The 25,068-nt window shown below is 41.5% G+C and overlaps 1 protein-coding gene and 1 pseudogene across 3 annotated transcripts in view; one reads left to right on the plus strand and one right to left on the minus strand.

The window, feature by feature from the left end:
* Positions 1–1,490: 1,490 nt before the first annotated feature.
* LOC129656476 (40S ribosomal protein S15a-like) lies at positions 1,491–4,111 on the minus strand (annotated as a pseudogene).
* Positions 4,112–16,309: 12,198 nt separating this feature from the next.
* USP24 (ubiquitin specific peptidase 24) overlaps positions 16,310–25,068 on the plus strand; it is a 154,032-nt gene continuing 145,273 nt past the window's right edge. For 2 of the 3 annotated variants that reach the window (XM_055585778.1, XM_055585780.1), the window contains exon 1: positions 16,310–17,445. In XM_055585778.1, the coding sequence (XP_055441753.1) occupies positions 17,125–17,445 (321 nt within the window). In that variant the 5' untranslated portion in view covers positions 16,310–17,124. The remainder of the gene's footprint in view (positions 17,446–25,068) is intronic. The other variant, XM_055585781.1, reaches the window with a different exon arrangement.

Here is a 25,068-nt window from a genome sequence, read left to right on the forward strand (position 1 = left end):
TAGGGGAGCCTGGTGGGCTGCCGTCTATAGGGTGGCACAGAGTTGGACACGACTGAAGTGACTTAGCAGCAGCAGCAGCAAGTTTTCATTTCTCTGGAATAAATGCCCTTTTATCATGAATTGAAGCACATCTGGGTTGTTTCCAGTGTTTAGGTATTATGAGTAATATGAACATTTGTGTGCAGGTTTTTACATGAATGTAAGTTTTCAATTCTCTGGAATAAATGCCCAGAAATTCAACTGCTGCATAGTACTGTAAGTGATTTTTTGGTGTTAAAAGAGACTGCTGTTTTCTATAGTGACTGTACCAATTTACAGTCCCACCAGCAATGTATAATTAATGGTCCAGTTTTTCTGTATCCTCACCAGCATTTTGCATTATCACTATTTTTTATTTTTGCCAGTGTGCTAGGTATATAGTGATATCTTATTTGTGATTGTAACTTACATTTCCCTAAGAGCTAATGATAGTGAACATCTCATGTGCTTATTTGTCATTTTTATTTTAGTGAAATGTCTCTACATGTCCTCTGCCCATTTTCTAACTGGACTGTTTGCTTAATATTTTCTCCCATCTGTAGCTTATCTTTACATCTTCTTAACAGTCTTCATAGAGTAAAAGTATTTAATTTTGATGCAATCAAATTTATTATATTCTCCTTTCGGGTTTGTTTTGTTTAGGAAGAAGTTGTTGTGCTTTTGGTGTGAAGTCTAAGAAGTGTTTACTTTATCTTAAGTTCTGAAGATTTTGTATGTTTTATCTAAAAGTTTCATGGTTTTATGCTTACATTTAAATCTTGGACCTATTTTGACTTAATTCTGTGAGGATTAGGTCAAAGTTCTTTTATTTTTTAATTTACCTTCTTTTTGCTTAAGGGTGTCCAACGGCCCTAAAACCATTTGTTTAAAAGGATATCCTTCTTCCATTGAATTGTTCTTACTACTTTCTCAAAAATTACTTGGACATTTTTGTATGGGTTTATTTCTGGTTTCTCTATTTTATGCCTTTGATCTGTATATCCTTCTGTCTTGAGTTTAGCTATTCTAGGCCTTTTGGTTTGATATATATGTTTTTAATATAAAAAATGATTTCCAGGACTTTGATAGAAATTTCATTAAGCTTATAGATCAGTTTGAGTTGAATTGAAATGTTTACTATGTTGAGTTTCAATAAATGACCACTAGATGAACAATAAATGAAATGGTATATCTCTCATTTGTTTAGATCTTCTTTCTTTCATCTGCATTTTACAATTTATAGCATACAGATCCTGTACATGTTTTGTCAGATTTATATCTAAATATTTCATTTTCTGTGGAGCTTTTGTAACTGGTATTGTGCTTTGAATTTCCACTTCCACATACTTTTATCTGTATATAGATTTTCCTGGTGTTCTTATCTTATAAATTGCTACCTTATTAAATTTATTTATTCTAGGATTTTTATTTTTTCCGCTGGGGCATTTTATTTACGTGTATGTATTACATCCCTAGCAAAAGAATTCAAAGAGTTTCCCTCTTGTGTGTTTTCCATCTTGCTTCTTCATGGTCCCTGATACCAAGTGAGGTTATCAGTATATTGAAACCAAACTGATAAGACAGGAGCAGGTTATTCTGCCATTTTTCTAGGTTTTCAAGTTGCACATCAAATCTGGGGCTGATCACTCCACACTTATTTAGCCTGCCTGTGAGGTTCACAGCAATTTTCTCAGCCCTGTGATTATAGATTATTTCAAATTCGCCATTGTAACCTTACTTCATCATCACAGTCAGAAACCAGACTACGACTTTGGCGTACAGCCTAATAAGAACTTGTCATTTGCTTCTCTTTTCAGCATTGTTGATACTCTTGAGAGCATCATCCAGGACATTGATGCAAACCAGTATGACAGCATGGAAAGAGCTATGATTTTGTTTTGTTTTGTTTGGGAAAATTTTTTTGTAGATTCTTTGTGGCTGTCTATATAGACAACCCTGTTGTCTGCAGATCAAGACAGCTTTATTTCTTCCTTTCAAATATGTATATCTTTTTTTTTCTTTTTCTTGCTTCATTGTGCTAGCTAAAACTTCTTGTACTGTGTTGAAGAAGAATGGTGATAGTGGGCATATTTGCCTTTTCCCTAATCTTGGGGGTTATGCATTTAATTTTTCATCATTAAATATAATGCCACCTGTAGAATTGTAGATGATCCTTCTCAAGTTGAAAAGTTCACCCTCTATTTCTATTTATTGGAGAGTTTTCATGATTGTATATTGAATTCTGTGAAATGCTTTTTCTGCCATCAATTGATACGACTCTGTGAATTTTCTTTAGGCTGTTAATATGGTGTATTACACTGATTAATCTTAAAATACTGAACCAGCCTTGCATTCCTGGAATAAACCCCACTTGGTTATAGTATATACATTTTTTTGTACATAGGTAGATCCAGTAGTTTGGAGGAGGCGATGGCACCCCACTCCAGTACTCTTGCCTGGAAAATCCCATGGACGGAGGAGCCTGGTAGGCTTCAGTCCATGGGATCGCAAAGAGTTGGACACAACTGAGCGACTTCACTTTCACTTTTCACTTTCATGCATTGGAGAAGGAAATGGCAACCCACTCCAGTGTTCTTGCCTGGAGAATCCCAGGGACAGGGGAGGCTGTTGAGCTGCCGTCTATTGGGTAGCACAGAGTTGGACACGACTGAAGCAACTTAGCAGCAGCAGTAACAGAGCCAATGGTTAATATTTTGCTGAATACTTTTTCACCTAAATTCATTAATATTTTTTCATCTAAATCCATGAGTGATAGTGGTTGATAAACATTTTTAAAAGATTGCTCTGGTTTCTTTGTGGAGAATGGGTAGAAGAGCACGACTGGCAGCTGGGAAATTAAATATTTTTCTCTTCGCTCAACCTTGAGCTCCCTCCTCAGCCCTAATAGTCATTTGCTTTTTAAATTAAATTTTCCTCTTTTGGGTCCAATTAACACCATAGTGTGGGCTTCCCTGGTGGCTCAGAGGTTAAAGCATCTGCCTGCAATACGGGAGACCTGGGTTCGATCCCTGGGTCAGGAAGATCCCCTGGAGAAGGAAATGGCAACCCGCTCCACTATTCTTGCCTGGAGAATCCCATGGACGGAGGAGCCTGGTGGGCTACAGTCCACGGGGTCGCAAAGAGTCAGACACAACTGAGCGACTGCACTTTCTCTTTCACTTTCACACCATTGTTCAAGTTCAACTGAATATAACCCCAGTGATCCCAACCTACCAGTTCCAGGGAGTTTGCTCCAACTCCAGCAAAAGGGAATTAAACTCTTCACTCTAGCCATGGAAGTCCTTGTTGAATGTGCCATGTACCTTATTTTTATGTCTTATCCGTCCTTCAATATCCTCCTGAAGTCCTAGAACCTCCATAAAGCTTTCCCACCCATCCCAGTCATTGGTAAGCGTTCCTTCCTGTCACCTCTTACAGTTCTTATTGTCTGTGATACTCATTTCACTTCATTCCATTCATTCATTTATGCATTCAACAAACATTAATTCAGTGGCTACCATCTTGAAGGTACTGTGTAGATACCAGGACACAGATGTGAACAAAAGAAACGCAGCTGCCTTTCCTAATGGAACTTACAGTCTAGGGAAGGACACAGCATTAAATAGATAAAGATTTATATATAGATATATTATACACTCAGAGAGAGTGATACAAATCAAGATAAGTGCTATGAAGAAGAAATATTGAATATTTAGAACAAAAGAATAGACTACTTTCATTTTATTTTTTTCTGTGCATATTTCATTTTAATAATTTCTTAGAGAATAGAAATCATATTTAATGTCCCTTGGTTAAACTCAGAATCTAACCCATGGTAGGTATGCAGTGGGTGTTTATAATGATGAAGTAGCAATGAAGGAGAACAGGATGATCTGAGGATGAATCAAGTACCAGGAGCTGAGGAAATTCTACTTCTCTTTGCATCCCTGCAAAAAAAATAAGCAAGCTTATAATGCCTTCTTATTGTGTTGGTTTAAAACACAGGGAACCATCTCTTTGTGTGTTTTATCTCTGGCAGGGCTTTGAAAACTGTTTTAAAATGCCTACCTACTTACCTCAAATGTCTATGCATATCTATCCTCTCTTCAAATTATTGTTTTCTAGGACTATGCACAATGCAGTGCTGGTAAATGTCTGACTACTGCAAAAAAAAAAAAAAAGAAAAGTACCAGATTTGTAGCATTTGCTGATTTCTGTGGTGTAAATACTCCCACCATGGCCAATTTAAAGCTACCAAGTTGTCACTAAACACAGAGATGAGAAGAAATGCACAGTAGCACATTTTTAGAATTCCATACAGATACAGCAGACATAAATAACCTCAAGAGCATAGTTAGCAGTGAAATATATTAAAATGTTAGGAAGTGGTGAGCTTTTTTGAGCTTTTATGACCTTTTTCAAAATAATGTATTTAATTTTAAGTTAATATAATTCTATGTTAATAATGACTAAGTTTCTCAGCTGTCTCACAGTGTTCCTAAAAATTTAATAATTTGCTCTCATGAGATGGTAAAAGCCAGCTCCAGTACCCCACCTACTGTGCAGCTTAATTGACCCATATATGTTCCAGATGGAACCCAACTATGCTAAATTGGGTCTTTCATTAGACAAGAGGAGAAAGTGAAGTTGATCTTACTAAGCAACTCTCAACTTTCTCCCTCAGCTTTGCAAAACAATTGAGGGTCAAACTAAAAGTTTCATTCAGACAATATTTCAAGTTAGTGGGCCAAAGACCCATTTCTGACCTCCTCTCCCTTGTCTACCTCCACTAGAAAGGCTAAAAAAGCTAAGCACTCATTTTCTCAACTTCCAGTGAGGCTGAGTTGCCAACAACACATTGGCAACTGCTGGGCAGTTGAGAGTGGTCTGAAAAACCTTTTCGCTTTCCTAATGAAAAGACTAGATAGATCTTCTACTCTTCCTTTCTGTCTCAGATATGAATATGATGTCTGGAGCTGCAGTAGCCATTTTGGAACCATGAGGCAATATGGATGAGGCAAAGGCCAAGAGAATTGAAGAGCTACTAGCTGTGGATTTTTTATTTTATTAAGTGTATTTATTTGGGGAAAAAACCCAATATACTAAAGATAAACTTGTCAAAAACAAGTCTTATGAACAAGCATTTAAAATGTTTAACATTGGACTAATGCAATAACAAAATTGACCTGTGAATTTTTGAAGATTTTTGTTGTTCAGCTGCTAGTCATGTCCAACTCTTTGTGATAGAAAAGATCTAATTTGGTTTAAATAAGCTCTGAAACACCTTTATGAAACTTACTTTGCTCAATTGGTATGATTTTAAAGAAGTTATGTGTATAATAAACTGAAGTGAAAGTTGCTCAGTCATGTCTGACCCTTTGTAACCCCACGGACTGAGGTCCACCAGGCTCCTCTATCCATGGGATTTCCCAGGCAAGAACACTGGAGTGGGTTTGGCTGTGGATTTGTTGGTCTTCCAGACAAAAATCAAACCAGTAGACTCCATCAGACTTAGTGTTACATGAGGGGAAAAGCAAACTCTTATGACGAGTTTTCTGTTATTTACAGGCAAAACCATTCCTAGCCCATATAGATAGGAATTTCATCAGTTTTGCCTTCTACCACTCTAAGAGCTGGAAACAGAATAAGAGGAAAGGCAACTGATAGGCCAAGCATGGTGCTGGGCAGCTTTCATACTTCATTCTCTTTAAGTTTCACAACAACACTATGAGAGATGACATTTATAAATATGTGTGATTTATCAGGGTTAGTCATACTTTAAAGGAAGTGTGTTTGAAACGAAGATTTGACAAAGCTGTGGTTACGTGGACCTTGAAGAATTAATTTCGGTGTGAACTTGCAAAGGTTTGAACACGTATTCTTCTTCAGTAAATGAAAAGTACATCACACAAACATTTCCTTTGGATTAATTAGACACAAACTGCCTAACTGAGAGACACAGCATCCACACTACCTTCTGCCAAGTGACTAAGGACATTTGGTTTGACTAATAAACAGTGGGGAACACTTTTCCTTTCATCAAAGCTGGCTTGGGTTTCAAGGAAATTTAGAAAAGATCTATCTCCCTTTTGGCATCCATTAATGAGGAGGAGGAAGTGGTACTTTCTGTGGGGTGGGCTGGTCAGAGGAGCTTTCCCCAGGGATCTAGAACTCTCTTAGTGAGAGTCAGGAGGGAAGTGGAGGTGAGCACTGCATTTCCACTGCTCCATCAATCAACCAGCAGTCAGAAGTCCCTGTGCCTTCATAATGTATGAAGAAACCTTGGCATGAGGAGCACTGGGAAACTGAAGGTGCCAAAGGAGAAAAATGAGGGTGGAGTGACAGAAACCACATCAGAAATTACAAAAAGAGCAGGGGTTGTATTCCATCTCAAGGAATGGAATTCCTACTGTTCAGGCATTCATTAGTCATTCGGAGGAGAGAGGTATTTACTGAGTGTCTCCAATGAGCTAGGCCCTGGGGATGGAGCAGTAAATTAATAAGTAAATGTAGCTTCTGCTGTCATGGAGTTCACGGTCTAGTCGAGAAAACAAATGGTTAAAACAAGTTATAATAAAGTAGCAGGAGAGTTATAATAAGTGAATGCTGTGATTTATATTCATTGTCTTCCTTATTCATGGTGTGATGGTGGTGACATGGAATGAGGAGAGAGCACTGCACCGGAGCACCTGGTGGGCTCTGATTAGTTCAGTTCCAGATCTTCTCCAGCTGTGTGTCCTTCGGTAAATCTCTTTACCCTCTCCATCTTTCTTTTTCTTCAAAATGAAGTCAAATTAGATGGTTATGATTCTATTATTTATACCAAAAAACAGTAGCAGTAACTTTTTAAAAATTATTTATTTTTGGCTGCACTGGGTCTTCCTTGCTGCGTGTGGGCTTCCTCTAATTGTGGCGAGCAGGGGCTACTCAGCGGCGTACCGCGGTGCTGCACTGCCTTCTCACTGCAGTGGCTTTTCTTATTGTTGGGAGTGGGCTCGAGAGCAAACAGGCTCAGTAGTTGTGGCACACAGGCGTAGCTGCTCCATGGCATGTGGGATCGTCCTGGATCAGGGATCGAACTCATGTCTCCTACATTGGCAGATGGATTCTCTACTACAGAGCCACCTGGGAAGCCCTTCACCCTGCTTGGGACAGACAGGCTCTTCTCAACAAGTCCTATTTATTTATTCTTCAATGTATTCAAAGGAGCACCAATTATACAGGCTGTTTCTAGGTTTGAGTTAAAAAAATATAATGAAATAATTTGAGAAGTGCTTGATTAAACACAATTCTTTCCCACGAGACTTGCCAGAGTCTTCAAATTTGCCTTATGAATTCCCAACTGGATAAAGTAACATGACCATAGGACCCTGTGTCAAGGAGCAACTGTGAGGACATCTTGGGAACTGCTCTCTGTCTGGCTGATTTACTAGTTCCCTGTGGCCAACACAGCTTCAGCGAGATTGTGACTATCATTGTTGGTTCCTTTTCTAGCCGAGCAAAAGTCTGCGAGGTGTTCACTCCACTTCTGACGATTACTAGCTGTGGGACTTGGAAAAGTCACATCAGTTCTTTGAGTCTCAGCTTCTTCATCGGTAAGGTGATGATGTTAGACTCCATGACCTTTTGGAACCCATCCAATTGTCGAATTCTCTGCTTGTGGGATTATACAAGGTTCTGGGAGACTGAATGTCGAGTATTTGGACACTGGGCCTGTGAAGGCCAGGAAAGGCCCAGGCTGTTGTGTGGGGAATGGGAGGGGAGCTGGGGCACGGCAACCACAGTTCATGGCAGCCACTGGAATCACTTCCACTTTTTGGAGATTTTCTTCCAGCATTCTAGCAAAACAATATCTGGGTCATCTCAACTTTTTAAAATTAAGGTCTCTCATGGCACTAGACTCATCTACCTTTCAGATTTGGATGGAACAAAGCTAAAGACTCAAAAAACAAAAGGTTAATGTAACTGAATGTTTGCCCTGTGGATCCTCAAATGCCAAGAAAACCTAACAGAAAGAGGTGACAGAGAGTGAAGATTGCATGACTTAGAACTCTGGAATCCTGAGCAACAACTTTGTACTCCTTATTCAAATTTAAGCAAGACAGCTGTCAACAAGCTATCAATCTAACTCTCTTCTCTTGTGCTCTCCTCAAACTAACCAACAGGAAACCTTCTCAGGGGTGCTTAGAAAGTGTTAAATGAAATGACAAGGGAATGAAAGGAAACCTTTTGAAAACTGCAAATGCTCCACAAATATATTATTTTTATCATTATTCATAACGTTTAAAGTATAATTTTGGCTTTACCACAGACATTACTTCAGGCAAGTAATTTATCAGCTCCACCCTCCACATAAAACGGATGTGGTAATGGATGGGAAAGGTTAACTAGAAAATGACGGTGGACGCCTTTGAAAATTGAGGGTCACTGTAATACTTAATTAGTAGTAACCATACAATTGTGAAGTTATAAACAGATCTGCATCTGAGCAGACCCAGAGCCTCTGCTATTTTTTCACTTGTTGCCATTTTGATTCAGTTCATTAGTTCCACTAGCCTGTAATTAGCACAACACCCTGGAAAATTAATGCACACTGGTGAGTCAACAGTAGGGAAATGAAACAGACTTCTAAATGATGTTGAAATTTCGCTAAAGCCTGACAGCCAGGTCCTCCTGGTTTCAGAGGAACTAAAAGCTGCAAATCCTGAGTCTTCACCTACAGAGAGGGGTGTCCATGTTTCTCTTTTGAACAACAGAGTTTCAACACTACTATCAAGGTAAACATATTCCTTATTCAAAATTTTAATCAATCAGAGAGTTGTAAGCTGTTATATTATGACTGTATGTTTTTCAGAAAATATAATTGAGATAAACTGCCCAATTCTTATCTCCTGATAGAAATTCTAGGGTCAGCCTGAGCAGGAGGGTTCTGAAGGGATGAGCTAGCAGAGGAAGTCTTGTACTGGAAATTGTGAGATTGCTGAAATCTGAACCCATGGAGAGAGGGCTCCAACATGCAGGAAGGGGTACTAAACATTACTATGGTCAAGAGGCCACAGGTAGATTAGCCACAATATGGAAAGCTGGAGTACAGAACCAGCTAACCAAGAATAGGGAGATGAAAATGAGGACCAGGAGAATAAAAATGGGAGTGTGTGCTTGGGGCACCTCTGCCTGAACAAGCTTAGCTTTCTTGAGCTGCCATGTAGAGTCATGTGCAGGTGGGTATGCTGAGCTAAAGGCCAGGAACTAGGTCATAAGAGAAATAAATGACTCCTTTCATCTTTCTCTTTTTGTAAAATCTTTTCACTTTCCAAATTAAATAGCTCTAGTCTCCTTGCCTGGAGAAGGCAATGGCAACCCACTGCAGTACTCTTGCCTGGAAAATCCCATGGACGGAGGAGCCTGGTAGGCTTCAGTCCATGGGGTCGCTAGGAGTCAGACACGACTGAGCAACTTCACTTTCCCTTTCATGCATTGGAGAAGGAAATGGCAACCCACTCCAGTATTCTTGCCTGGAGACGGAGGAGCCTGGTGGGCTGCCGTCTATGAGGTCGCACAGAGTCAGACACGACTGAAGCGACTTAGCAGCAGCAGCAGCAGTCTCCTTGCCTTGTAAATGCTTATCAGCTGTAACTGCTTTATTTCCAATTGTATGCATGTGATATGATTGGTGAAGTCTGCAGGCAAACTTTCCTAATTAACTGTCAATTCATCTAAAGCCTAAGTTATCACCTACCCTTCCGGTTGAATCCTGACTTCAGATCATCCATTCTTAAAATTGAGGAGTCTTTCCTTGTCCTTGATCATCAAATCCAATTGCCAAATCCTAAAGACTCTATCTTCTACGTACTTCTTTTCATTCTCACCTCACAGCTGTTTATTTGATCTCTTATGTTCAATACACTAATGCCAGTTTAATCTTAAAGTACATCTTCCATCACGTTATTCCTAGACTCACAATATTTAATGGCTGTTTAGTGCCTAACAAATTCAGGAGAAGGCAGTTTGGCAGTCAAAACCTTGGCCCTATCTCCCACTCACACCACAATCCGATAGCATGCATTTCCTCATGTTGTGGACTGCTGGATTCCTAGTTCATCCCCTACAAGTGAAAAGCTTCCCAAAGTGGGGGCAGTGGAATCAATGTGCACACACAGGGGATACATCTGCCCATTAGTCATGGGGGCTCAGGAAAACCCATTGCTGCTGCTGGAAAACTATCCAAAAGCTAAGCTGGACTGCCATCAGGTCAGTTGCATCATCTTCTAGTTGGAAAGACATCATATTAACTTTTCAATGACACCTCATTTGGAAATATACTTTCTTTATTAAAGGGTGGGAGGAACCTTGAACTTAAAAATTACCTCTTCCTCTTTCTTCTTTTAGCTTTCTCCATTTTTTCACACCGATTTTTTTTTTTTCAGGAAATAATCAGAATCTAGATTCCTCTAAAGAGTTCCTCTAAAAGTAATTGCTCTTTTCCTCCAACATTGTACAGGTTGCTCAGTTGTGTCTGACTCTTTGCGACTTCATGGACTGTAGACTGTCAGGCTCCTCTATCCATGGGATTCTCCAGGCAAGAATACTGAAGTGGGTAGCCATTCTCTCCTCCAGGGGATCTTCCCAACTCAGGAATTGAACCCTGGTCTCCTGCATTGCAGGCTGATTCTTTACTGTTTTAACCACCATCACTGTGTTCTTAAACAAAATATTAGCAAACTAAATTCAGTTACATATATAAAGTAGTACCACCATGATTAAGTGGGATTTATCCCAGAATGCAAGATTGGTGTAACATCTGAAAATCAATTAAGGCAATGCCCTAGATCAACAGAATAAAAAACAAACCACATAATTATCTCAAGATACAAAGAAAAAGTATTTGACAAATACTTTTATGATAAAACAAATACCTTTTATGATAAAACACTCAAAAAACTAGGAATAGATGGAAACTATCTCAACATAAATAAAAGCCATATATGAAAAAGCCACAGTGAATATCATACTTAATGGTGAAAGACTGCATGCTTTTCTCCTAATATCAAGAACAGGACAAGGATGGCTGCTACTGATATCTCTATTCGACACCAACTGTCTAGAGGTTCTAGCCAGGGCAATTAGGCAAGGAAAATAAACAAAAGGCATCCAGACTGGAAAGAAAGAAATTAAACTATCTTTATTCACAGAAAACATGATCTTGTATATAGAAAATCCTAAGACAGATGTTAGGAAACTGTATAATTAATAAGTTCAGCAAGCAAGGTTGTAGTTTACAAGAGTAACATACAAAATTTAATTGTATAATTGCATTCAAATAATCCAAAATGAAGTTAATAAAGCAATGCCATCTATAGTAGCATCAAAAAAGAGTAAAATATTTAGGTATAAATCTGTCTAAAGGAGTATAAGACTTATACTCTGAAAAGTAGAAAACAGTGCTGAAAGAAATTAAAGATGATCTAAATAAATGAAAACACAGTCTATGTTCATAGATTGAAACTGTTGTTAACATGGTGAAAGTGAAAAGTGAAGTCTCTCAGTCGTGTCCGACTCTTTTCGACCCCATGGACTGTAGCCTACCAGGCTCCTCTGTCCATGGGATTTTCCAGGAAAGAGTACTGGAGTGGGTTGCCATTTCCTTCTCCAGGGGATCTTCCTGATCCAGCGATCAAACCCGGGTCTCCCGTATTGTAGGCAGATGCTTTACCATCTGAGCCACCAGGGAAGTCCTGGGGAGAATAAGGAGATATAATAAGGACAGCTAACGGGTGCAGTTTCTTTGTTATCATTGTTGTCTGTCACTAAGTCATGTCCAACTCTGCCACCCCATGGACTGTAGCATTCCAGGCTCCTCTGTCCTCCACCATCTCCCAGAGTTTGCTCAAATTCATGTTCATTGAGTCCCTGATGCTATCTAACCATCTCATCCCCTGCCGCCCCTTCTCCTTTTGCCTTCAATTTTTCCCAGCATCAGATTCTTTTTCAATGAGTCGGCTCTTTGCATCAAGTGGTCAAAGTATTGGAGCTTCAGCATCAGTCCTTCCAATGAATATTCAGGGTTGATTTCCTTTAGAATTGACTGGTTTGATCTCCTTGCTGTCCAAGAGACTCTCAAGAGTCTTCCTCCGGCACCACAATTTGAAAGCATCGATTCTTTGGCGCTCAGCCTTCTTTATGGTCCAACTCTCACATCTGTACATGACTGCTGGAAAAACCACAGTGTTGCCTATATGGACCTTTGTCAGCAAATTGATGTCTCTGCTTTTGAATACACTGTCTAGGTGCATAGCTGAAGAGAGAATTTGTGAACTAGAGGAAAGGACAGAAAAAAAATCTAGACTCAAGCACAGAGTTAAAAGAATAAAAAATACAGAAACAAGCAGAGGAGACAGATATGATTCAATGAAAAGAGCCTCATGTTTATTTAACTGAAGTCCCAGGAGGAGAAGAGAGAGAATGAAACAGAAGTAATACAAAGAAACAATAGCCAAGAATTTTCCAAGCTATGAAAGATCTCAAGCCACATATTCAAGAATCCCTACAAACTCCACTGAAAACAAGTACAAAGAAAACCGCTCCTCAACACAACCAAGAACAAAAAAATAAGTATCACAGATTGAATAAGAAAACTACTTTTTCATTTCAAAGGTTACCTAGGAAGGCTAAATGGTCTTGTCTCCTAAATAAAATCCCCATCTTCACTGTTCCTCTCATCTACACCATTCTCTACACTGCAGTTAGGTTGATCTTAAATTTTTAAATAGCATCCATCACCTCTCTCCTCTACATAAATGTTTCAGTGACTTCTCACTCCCTCAGAATAAAGTTCAAACTCCTTGTCACAGTTTAGGTGGCCCTCTCAGATCTGGTGTCCATTTACATTTGCTTCTAGATTCCTTTCTCACTGCTACCTCTCTACAACTCTGCACTCCAGCCACTTTCCACTGACTTTTTCTCATGCATGTGTGTGTGCTCAATCACGTGCAACTCTCTGCAACCCCATGGACTGCAGCCCGCCAAATTCCTCTGTCCATGGAATTCTCCAGGCAAGGATACTGGAGTGGGTTGCCATTTTCTACTCCAGTGGATCTTCCTGACCCAGGGATTGAACCCTTGTCTCCTATGTTGCCTGCACTGGCAGCAGGATTCTTTACCACTGAGCCACCTGGCAAGTCCCCACTTTTTAAAAAAAAAATTTTTTTATTGAAGGATAATTGCTTTATAGAATTTTTTGTTTACTGTCAAATCTCAACATGAACCAGCCATCAGTTCAGTTCAATTCAGTGTTCAGTCATGTCCGACTCTTTGCGACCCCATGAATCACAGCATGCCAGGCCTCCCTGTCCATCACCAACTCCCGGAGTTCACTCAGACTCACGTCCATTGAGTCAGTGATGCCATCCAGCCATCTCATCCTCTGTCGTCCCCTTCTCCTCCTGCCCCCAATCCCTCCCAGCATCAGAGTCTTTTCCAATGAGTCAACTCTTCACATGAGGTGGCCAAAGTACTGGAGTTTCAGCTTTAGCATCATTCCTTCCAATAGGTTCCCCCAAATTGTTTCCCTCTTACCCATTCCAGGTCCTTTGCATATGCTGTTCCTATTCCTTCTAACTCTCTCCTCATCTTACACTCCTTTTCCTGGCTTTCCTACTTTCTATCACATTATTGTTTAAATAAGATTTCCCTTGGAAAACTTTCTAGATTTCCTAGATTTGGTCATTTATGCCCATAGAGGGCAAGAAATTTGCTCCTTACTTTCTGAAATTCTCCAATCAAAGCACTTATCACATTTTATGATTACTGTTTGTCTCTCTGTAAAGCCTTTAAAGTTCTAAACAGGCAGAAACTATGTGTATTTTGCTCACATTTGTCTCCCTTAGTCCTTGGCCTGGCTCAAAACTGACATTCAATAACTTTTTTTTAATTACTTATTAATTATTACAAGAAACCCCTCATATATTATCTTCAAGACAGTTCATTATACTTCTCTTCCAGACCAAGCTATTTCTTTTTCTTCTAAAAGTTTCTAAATAAGGATAAATGTGAATTAAATATTTATCTTGGAGGGTCCTTTATCATTTTCAAGATATTACTGCAATAAAAATAAAAATGTAAGTGAATATATGAATATTCATACCACAGGTCCCTCTCCTCCTATCCTAATTCAACAGAGTTTAATGTTTTTACTTGCTTTCTTACATGCAAAAAAAGTGTGATTATACTACTAGCATCCTCAAATGACACTCTGGCTTTTCACTCACTCCACAATCGGGTTCAGAAATGGCCTTCTTTGTTTCTTGTAGCCTTCTGTGGCTCTTTTCCAGTTTTTATCACAGACTTTTTCTCTGCTTCCTCTTCTCAGTTCAGCACAGCTTCCTCTGTCATGTTCTATAACCCTGCCACTGTTGATGAGTCTTTTTATGTGCCATCTGAATTGGTTGGCTCTGTCTCATTACCTCTTGAGTTCTATTTCGAATTTCAGTGGCAAACAATTTTTTTCTTCACCTGCAACTTTCTCTCCCTTTATAACTTATTTCTTAATTTGGTCATTGATTTAACTCTTTAAACATAGGGCAAAATTGAATATGATCCCCTTACCATCATCACATTTTATCTACTGTTGAAAGCCAAGAACAGTACCTGCTGCTGCTGCTGCTGCTGCTAAGTTGCTTCAGTCATGTCGAACTCTGTGCAACCCCATAGACGGCAGCCCACCAGGCTCCCCCGTCCCTGGGATTCTCCAGGCAAGAACACTGGAGTGGGTTGCCATTTCCTTCTCCAATGCATGAAAGTGAAAAGTGAAAGTGAAGTCTCTCAGTCGTGCCCAACCCTCAGCGACCCCATGGACTGCAGCCTACCAGGCTCCTCCATCCATGAGATTTGCCAGGCAACAGTACTGGAGTAGGGTGCCATTGCCTTCTCCTAGCACCTGACATATACTAAGTATATATTTGTTGCAAAAATTAAATACTTTTGGAAGGTACTCTATGACAGGTTGATTAGGTTGATTCAGATTACTTTTGTTCTTCATATACCACAGATAAATATCTAAAATGTCATTGAATCCCTGGAAGTTGATAACACTTAATAACATTTTATTTCAATATACACATTGTGATCTGATACAATTATAGGCATTCTTCCTTAGCCAGTTCTTTTTTGTTGTTGCTCAGAAATGGAAGAGAGGAGTTTTGTTATTTTCATTAACACATTTAGAAAACTTTACTTCCTTTGCATATCAGTCCTAGTCTTTGGTCAATAATCTAGTCTAACCAGCACAAGAAACACAGTTACTTCATTTACATGTTAACTAACAATGACAAATTCACCCTGTAAATCAATTTGCTGGTGTTTAAAAATGTAGACAGCAAGTAAGGCTCATGGTCCAGGGAAAAGGATCCTAATAGAATGCAGAGAAAATTTCTGGGTAGCACCCCTAATTTGAGATTTGGGGTAAATGGGGATTTTAGTGAGTGCCTGGGTTGGCAACAGGAAGGATTTGATAGAAAGACAAAGGTTAGATAGATGATGGACTTCACGGTTCAGGAAGAAACCAGGGTCAGCCTATTAGGAGATGGACTAATTTAGCATGTAGTGAGATAAGGGGAAAGTATCAGGATCTTGGGAGAGGGTAGGGAAATAACTTAGAAGCGTGAATTAAAGGAAATTGAAGCGGGGAAATAGCAAGGCCCAGGGCTTAGATGGTAAAGTCAATGGCCTAAAGATATGCCCCCTGGGTAATAATGCTAAAAGTGGAAAGAGAAAGCAAGGAAAGCAGTCTCTGAAGGGGAAGGGGAATGCTCAAAGGTGGAAATCAACAGGGGTGCGGTTGCCTCCCGCAACGGGTATAGAAAAGAGGGGGCGCAGTTCCCCCTCAAAAGGCAGAAACATAGCCAGAATCCTGAGCTAGAGTGCAGTAAAACGTGGGTGGGTGGGTAGCAGGAGGGGAACAGAGGTCCAAGGTGCTGGGATGAGTCAAGGGCTGAAGGAGGGTGATGCAGTCAGGAGTTTTGGGAGGCTTTCACAGAGAGCACTGGGATTTAGAGTTCGGATTGTAAAAATATGTTTCAGACTCTCAGGGGGCTCTGGCATGTGTTTGGTAGAGTCCACTCAGGTTAGCCTGGGGTACGTAGGTGGTTGTCAGTCAAGGATGGAAGGCAAATTCAACGAGGTCTGGGAATTCATTTAAACCAGTTAAGGGTGATTTCAGCGAAAGTTGGGAGGATTTAGGTCGAGAGTATGGTGCATTTCAGCCCGAGTGGGTCGATTTGCCCGGTTTGGGGCATGAATTTAAGTGGGCGCTGAAGGGTATTTCAGGCAGCGTGGCTGAAGAATTTCCTTCAGGACCGCAGTCCCTACCAGACCGGGTTCGGGGTGGGTTACAGCAGCGGCCAACCGCACTGCGTTTAGGATGGAGTGCGTTCCGGGCCGCGCCGGGGCGAGCGAGTCCGGGAGCGGGAGTCCGGCGGGGACTCCGGGGAGGTTCGGAGGGAACAGCCGTCAGCGCAGGGCAGGATCGCCGGCTCGGGGATGTTCCGCGCCGCGAGCTGTACTTCACTCCCGCCCCTCCCGATCCCGGGGGAACCTGTTGCCGGAGGAATGGGCGGGCGGCGGCGGCGGCGAACCCTCCATCGCCTCCGCCTGGGCCTCATGGCGGCCCTTTCGACCTAGACGCTGCGCGGCACGGCCCCTCCCTGTTGCCTCTGTTTTTAAAAAAAAAAAAAAACGAAAGAAAGAAAGAAAAATCAGCCCCCAACCCTCACCCGTGACCTGCGGGCCCGGCGGCGGCTCGTGCGGCTTCCGGGAGCGGAGGCGCGGCCCCGCGGGCCGGAGGAGGCGGAGGCGGAGGAGGAGGCCAACATGGCGGCGCGCAGGGCTGGGCCGGGCCGCCGCCGCTCTTGAGCGCCCCAGTGCCGTAGCTCGGCTCGCGGTGCCCACGCCCGCGCCCAACCTGGCCCGGCGGCCGCGGAGCGCGCAGCCCAGGAGCGCAAGGGCCCGCCCGGGCGCGGGGACGGCGCAGAGGCAGCGCCGCTGGGCCCGCCAGGCCCCGCACCCGCAGCTTCGCTGCTCGCCGGCCGGCGGGGCCCGGAGGCCGGAGCCATGGAATCGGAGGAGGAGCAGCACATGACCACGCTGCTGTGCATGGGCTTCTCGGACCCCGCCACCATCCGCAAGGCCCTGCGCCTGGCCAAGAACGACATCAACGAAGCCGTGGCGCTGCTCACCAACGAGCGGCCGGGCCTCGACTACGGCGGCTACGAGCCGATGGACAGCGGTGGCGGCCCCAGCCCCGGGCCCGGCGGGGGCTCGCGGGGCGACGGCGGCGGCGGCGGCGGCGACGGCCCCTCCCGCGGCGGGAGCACCGGAGGCGGCGGCGGGTTCGACCCCCCGCCCGCGTACCACGAGGTGGTGGACGCCGAGGTGAGGAGGGGCGACCCGTGACCCCCGTGGGAGAGGCCAGCGGGCTAGAGTTCCGTGGGGAGGGGACACACCCCACTGGGCTTGAAGTGCGGGGAGCGTGTGGAGCAGGGGAGGCACGGAGAAAGGGCAAATGGAGCACCGGGCTCGTCAGGACGGAGGTCACCGGACTGCGGTCAGGTAGGGAGTGGAGCCCGTAGGGTAACGGCTGATGAAATTGAATTGGGGATGCGGGGCAGGGCTGCGCGGCAGGGTGGGGAGGGGTCTCTCGGGCTTTGAGCTGAGGTCACCAGCGGGGCAGGCCCGGGAAGGGGATGGGGAGGAGGGTCCAAAGCTGGCATCCCCGAGATGGGGGAAGATGACACATTGGCCTGGAGAGTGTGATGGGGGATGGCGCGTGTTATCAGGCAGTCAGAAATGGGGTACTAGTAGACTAGGCAAGGACCCGAGATTTCGTGGCCCAGGGTTTCAGTGAAGGAGTCGGGGAAGGCACCAGGTTCAGAGTCAGAGAAAAAGTGGGATGGGCCAGCCAGGGTAAAGAAAGGCCTTTGCTGGGTCAGAGGAGGACTTGAGGTTACGATGGGATTTGGGTTTTAGCCAAGGACCAGAAAAAAGAGATTGGTCGGGGTCTAAAATGAAGAGGGACTGGGCAGAGGCCAGGAATGACAGTAATTGATATGAGATGTGGATTGGGGCGTCATCGATAAAATCAGGTATTAAAGCCATGGGGATTACACTGAGAAAGGTTAGAGATAAGAGGCCAGGACAGGAGTCAGAGCTGAGAAAGGGCTCGGCAGTGATGGGACTGGAGTTGGAATATGAAGCTGGGACCAAGTCTGGGTACTGGTCATTGATTAAGTCCGAAATGAGGGAAAGCTAGACGGGAGAAAGGGGTTGTAGCAATCAGGGTGCTCTGCAGAGGGACAGGGACAGGGTGGGAAATAAAGGGGCTGGAGGAATCTGTTAAGGAGAAAGGGCCATCTAGGTGAATGGCTTTGATCAGAGATCTCACTCAAGTGTGGATGGAGACGATTCCTTCTGTTTAGTTTGAGATGTGAGCAAAGAACATGAGGGAGAAAACAGACTTTACCTCTCATTTTTTTTAAAAAAGGATCAACCAGAAGCAACAGTGTTGGTGAATAATTCCTTTGCAGAAAAATGACAGCTCATGATAGGGGTTTTGGTCCGATTTGCTGCATAGTACATTTCAAAGGTCCAGTAGAGTAGGTTGGCTTACCCTAGTGGTTTGAGTTTTTAAGTAGAGATGTGAATTTGGATAATTCTTAATGTAGCTAAGCCTCCTGAAAGGATTTTTTCATAAATAATATTCTGTCTTTTTAGTCACATGCTTTGGCAGCATGGGCTGAAGTAGCTTGGGAAAGAAAGTAGCACTTCAAAAAACTAGATTTCTTCCCAAGATCTCTTTGGTTTCCAGACTTCCGCACACTTGATTGATTGCCCTCTTGTTACCCAGTAACTCAGCTGTATCATTGACTAGTGTATGGAAGTAAAGGTTGTAAGTATTCCTACTTTGGGGGAAAGGTCCCATATAATTAAATCAGATCAGATCAGTCGCTCAGTCGTGTCCGACTCTTTGCAACCCCATGAATCGCAGCACGCCAGGCCTCCCTGTCCATCACCAACTCCCGGAGTTCACTCAGACTCACGTCCATCGAGTCAGTGATGCCATCCAGCCATCTCATCCTCTGTCACCCCCTTCTCCTCCTGCCCCCAATCCCTCCCAGCATCAGAGTCTTTTCCAATGAGTCAACTCTTCACATGAGGTGGCCAAAGGACTGGAGTTTCAGCTTCAGCATCACTCCTTCCAAAGAAATCCCAGGGCTGATCTCCTTCAGAATGGACGGGTTGGATCTCCTTGCAGTCCAAGGGACTCTCAAGAGTCTTCTCCAACACCACAGTTCAAAAGCATCAATTCTTTGGCGCTCAGCCTTCTTCACAGTCCAACTCTCACATCCATACGTGACCACAGGAAAAACCATAGCCTTGACTAGACGGTCCTTTGTTGGCAAAGCAATGTCTCTGCTTTTGAATATGCTATCTAGGTTGGTCATAACTTTTCTTCCAAGGAGTAAGCGTCTTTTAATTTCATGGCTGCAGTCACCATCTGCAGTGATTTTGGAGCCCCGAAAAATAAAGTCTGACACTGTTTCCACTGTTTCCCCATCTATTTCCCATGAAGTGATGGGACCAGATGCCATGATCTTCGTTTTCTGAATGTTGATCTTTAAGCCAACTTTTTCACTCTCCACTTTCACTTTCATCAAGAGGCTTTTGAGTTCCCCTTCACTTTCTGCCATAAGGGTGGTGTCATCTGCATATCTGAGGTTATTGATATTTCTCTGGGCAATCTTGATTCCAGTTTGTGTTTCTTCCAGTCCAGCGTTTCTCATGATGTACTCTGCATATAAGTTAAATAAACAGGGTGACAATATACAGCCTTGACGAACTCCTTTTCCTATTTGGAACCAGTCTGTTAAATAACTGTACTTAAATCACTTTAAGAAATGAGCTTCTGTTTGCAAGCCCCCATCACTCTTCTTGTTCCTTTTAGTTTTGACCCAGTTTTGAAATCAAGAAGAAAGCCACTGCTTTTTCTGAAGCTGCTTTTATAGTTCTTCAAAGTTCAGCGTATCCTCATTTTGTGAAAAAAATTTACTTTTTTTTTCTTTTATCATGCCTTTTAATTTCCTGGAATTGCAAAATCAAAATAAATTATAATGCTTGGTGGTACTTTAACATTAACTGTACTAATGTATGTTGAAATACTCACATTAGCTGCCCTGCCTGAACATTTAAACACTAAGAATTTTTGGCTTCCTTTCACATTAATGACAGGCTGAGGAGTCTGCTTTCACATAAAATCTAGAGAATCTATGACTTTCTGAAGACCCCTGTCAAGTTTTCATTTCCTCTTGACTTGTGGATTTGGCTCTACCATTTAATTTTGCAAGGTCAGAGTGGGAAGTGGGGGTTGCTACTGCTGCCTGAGGATGCTTTACCCAGAAGAAGACCGACAAGGATATAGGCTCATGGGAACCTGGTGAGAATATTTAATCCAGTTGTTGCCTCTGTAGTTTTACAAATCTACTTGCATGCCGCTTGTGCAGCTTGTTGGTCATCCTTGTCGACAACGGGAACCTGAGGCATTTGATCTTGGGAAATAGGGAGAAGCGCTGATCATTGTTGAACATCTATATGGTGTCAGGTGCTGTTAGGTGCTTTATACATTGTACTTAATCCCCAGTGAGGTAGTTAATAACATCACTATTTTAGAGCTATGCTTAGCTAGTGGCAAAATCTGAATTTGAAACTGGTCTCTCTGACTTCAAAGACAGTGTGTTTTTCATTCTACTCAACTCATGGTTTAAAATTGAATTCATTTTAAGATAAAAAGGAAAAATAAAAAGGGAATGAGACAAATTTGAGGTTCCTGTACAAGCTAGAAAGATGTGGCTTGCAAGGGCTGAATCAAGGCATTGGGAATAGGATAATGGATAGAATGAAGGGAGAATCCTACCTTTTTAAAGAAAACTTCAGAAATTAATGCTTAGTTTGTCTCCTTGGTTTTACATACACAAGCGGGCAAGCCCCAAAGGGGAAGTGACATGTCCCCACAGAGTCAGTTCACGAAAGAGATGGGACTAGGATCCAGGCCCGCTCACTCCAAGTCCATTGCACTCTCTCCCTATCAGCTGCCTGCCTTTCAAATGAAAAAGGGACAGGACACAGTTAAAGGTTGGAGAAAAGAAAGTGTAATAAACAAGGTGAAGATTGTCAGCTCTTGTATAATCTTACTTGTTTTATTTCTTTAAAATGAGGTCCTTGGCTGAAATTATATAAATTTGTATTGGCCCAATAGGAAATTTCAGTTTCAGTGTCCTCTTAAAAATATTTGGGAATATACAGATCAAAATCCAATTGTTAAAAAAGAGAAAAATGATTGCATTTATTTTGTATTTGTCATTTGGTAACGGGAACAGTCCTCTCATTTGGTAAGCATTTAATCCTTCCAGGTTCCGGGGCTGGGAACAGAATGTAGAGGTTACATTCTGGTGGATCTTAGTGCAAGCCTCTAGTTTTACAAGAAGTGACTTCCCAAGGTCATGCAGTTAGGTAAATCAGTTTAGTAATTTGGGCTCGTGCTATAATTAGGATTTGGTTTAAAAATTAAAATTTGGAAAGTAAAAGCAGTTAACTTCTGGTTCAGTAGCACTAAGGAGAATGCAGATAGAAAAGACTCAGATGTCTAGTAGAATGCATAACACTGCACAGAAAGCCACTTTTTTAGATAATCTTCCAGTGACTTAAAGGTACTGCTTTCCAGAAAGTTGTGCTAGGTGTAGATGTGTATTAATTCTTGGTGTCTTGGCTGGATTGGATTTTGAAAAGTTCACCAGTTTTGATTTTAAATAGCATTACTTAACAACCTTTCCACAGCAGGTAGGAGTCTGTTCTATTTATTATTAAAGAGAGTGAGATCTCACACACAGCTGCTCCAAATAACTTATCCAGATGTTTAACACCCCCCCCCCCCCCCCCCCCGGTGTTAGAATTCTTCAATGTTTCTTTTATGGTTAATGTCAGCCCCCCTGACCACTATTCAGGGCATGCCCCCTGGTTCTGCCCTCCTAGAGCTGGGACAGAGTTGGTCCTTTTAAGAACTGTGATCCTATCCAGAGAGTTAGAACTTAGAACCAGGAACCCTTTTAGGCACGTTTTAAAATTTGACACTTGTGCAATATACCTTACTTGTTACTAAGTTTCCTTGTTTTGTCTTTAGAAAATACTAAAATGGATTTTTTTTTTTGCAAGGAGAGTTTTAACAGAAATACCTTAGTGTCGAGTTTCATGTTAATTCTTATTCCTAGAAGTGACATTTAATGCTGTGATCTCACTAATATTGTGAACTTGTTTTGTTTCTGTTTAATTGTGGATAGTCTTCTGGAAATATTTTGTCAGAAGTATTTGCATGATTTCATTGCTTTTTTGTTAAAGAGCCCTAAAGTTGGTCCTGCTAGACTATATATAAATCACATAAAAATCACATTAATTTGTAAATCCTTAACTTATTTTTGCCTCTTTTTTTTTTCTTTGGTATTAAGTGGGTAGTTATACATGAATTAAAATTATACATTATATATTACATAATATACTAAGGTTTATATTAAAACTCGTGTCCTTTTTTTCCTCTAAAATACACAATTCTAGCTCATTTGAATGTGGAGTAAATATCTTATAAATAAATTTTAGTTATTTGTGATTTGAATATATGATTTACAGTTTCTGATCTACTGTGACTTGTTCAATTAGAAAATGTAGAATCTATTTATAAGTTTTACAGTTAAAAAAATAAAATAATTCCCAGGACTTCCTTGGCAATCCAGTGGTTAAGACTCTGTGCCCCCAGTACAAGGGGCAGCAGTTCCATCCCTGGGCTGGGAACTAAGATTCTGCATACCACGGGGCAAGGCCAAAAAAAGGGAAAAAAGAATTCCAAAATTCAGTTGAAAGTACGTGAAAAATAGGGACTCTGAAAGATTAATTTTGAAATAAAAATTTCTTTATAATCTAGTATATGTGTCTCCTTTGTGAACTAGGCATATGAGTTCATCTGACTTGTAATTACCTGACCATTTGCTATTAGAATGAATGTAATTTGGCATGAAAGAAGTACCTTTTGTGTATCAGTGAGGTGTATTCTAGTGAAATCATAGTAGGTAGGGACAGCTTTATGCAACATAATAATCCTGTTAGCTTAAAATTTGAAACCAATAACAATACTAGAAAAGTAAATGTTGTTTTAATAATTTGAGGAAAGAATTTCAACCGTAATGTAACCTAAATAGCAGACATCAAGGTATTCCATAGCTTCATGCTTACTGCTCAAAAAGCATATAACATGGATTTTATTTGAATTTGAGTGCAAAGATGAAAAATTGTTGCTTTTAATAAGAATTATTATATTCAGGAAGATTTGGTTCAGTAATGATTTTCCTGTCTGTGGAGTTCAGTTTTCCCAGAAGTTTTTTTTATTTGAAATACCAAAGAGAAATGAGAAGTAAAATATATAAGATTAAACCATTTCAAAACACCCTCATATTCCACATGCACTCAAGATCATGCACTTCACTCGTTTGTGTTTTAGTTTGTTTTTATTTTATGTATTGAATTGCTTTTATTTTTGACTGTTCTGGGTCTTCACTGCTGCTCACGCTTTTCTCCAGTTGCGGCGAGCTGGGGGGCTGCCCTACAGTTGCAAGTGCATGGCTTCTCGCTGCGGTGGCTTCCCTTGCTGTGTACTCGGGCTCTGGAGAGCGAGGGCTTCAGGAGCTGAGCGTGTGAGGTCGCTAGTTGTGGTTCACCGGCTCTAGAGCACAGACTCAGTAAGTTGTGGCGCGTGGGCTTAGTTGCTCCGCAGCATGTGGGATCCTCCCAGATCAGAGGTCAAACCTGTGTCTCCTGCATTGGCAAGGTGGATTCTCTACCACTGAGCCACCAGGGAAGTCCTAGCTGTTTTGTCTTTTTTTTTTTTTTTTAAACATAGTTCAAATAAGCTTTAATTTAGGTTTCCTGTCAAATTAGAAGTGTTTTGCAGTAGTCCAGACATGCGGTGATGAGCTGCCGGAGGCAAACACAGTAGTGAGAAGTGACAAGTGGCTCAGGGATGAAGGAGGAGACAGGAAGCTTTGAAAGCAAAGCCATGTGTATGGAGTGATGTGCAACAGCTTTGTGTGCTGCGTGCCCCCGAGAGGCTGTTTTTACTGATGCCGCACTCCAGAAAAGGTTACAGTCTGTTCTGTTTAAGAAAGTCCAGGAATGTGTAATACATTTTACCACGGTTTTGATTTAAAAAATAAGAAAATAAGAAGAAGAAAGTTGGGCATATAAAGAAGTAAGCATTCAGGTACCTGGAAAATTGAGATACAAGGGATGTATCAGCCTGAGATTTTCGCATTGTGGAGGCATTGCTAAGAAAGTTGTGCTTCACTTTCAGGAGTAGATGTTTTTTCTCACCTTCCTTCCAGGGAGTTTTAGTTTCTTTTTTAAGTTTGTATTTCTCGTTCTCATTATATTATAATAGGAATTTTTATTATTCATTATTGAAATATTTTTCAGTCACAATTGAGTTGTAAAAATTTTTTCTTAAGCTCATATTAGTAGTAGGTGACATTAGATTTGGTGTATGTTTATTTGTTCTGAAGAAAAGAGCTAACACAATTAAGTTGGCATTTCATTTTGATAATCTTTATCAAAATTGAAATATTTTAGCCATGAAGCAGGAATCTTTAGCCATGAAGGTGGAATCTTTTTCTGGGGCTAAGTTGAAGATTTTATTTTTCTTCTTGGAAATAAGTAATATCTTCAGTGCCCACCAAAGTCTTCTCACTTCTTAAGTTCCAGTATAGTTTGCTTTCTTGTAGTATCTGTTTCAGTTATGTGCATTGTGAAATTCAGTTGACAGCATTTGATATACTTTCACTTAAGTTTAAGATGTTTCTGTTAGAAATATGTTATTTAAAAAATAAATATGATACATTCTTTATCAGTAGGCTTCCAAAATGGTTTCTGAAGTTAAAATCTTTTCCAGAAAGATTTGTTAGTCAC

Source organism: Bubalus kerabau, chromosome 6 (genome assembly GCF_029407905.1).
Source record: "Bubalus kerabau isolate K-KA32 ecotype Philippines breed swamp buffalo chromosome 6, PCC_UOA_SB_1v2, whole genome shotgun sequence".
In the NCBI taxonomy this organism is placed as follows: domain Eukaryota; kingdom Metazoa; phylum Chordata; class Mammalia; order Artiodactyla; family Bovidae; genus Bubalus; species Bubalus kerabau.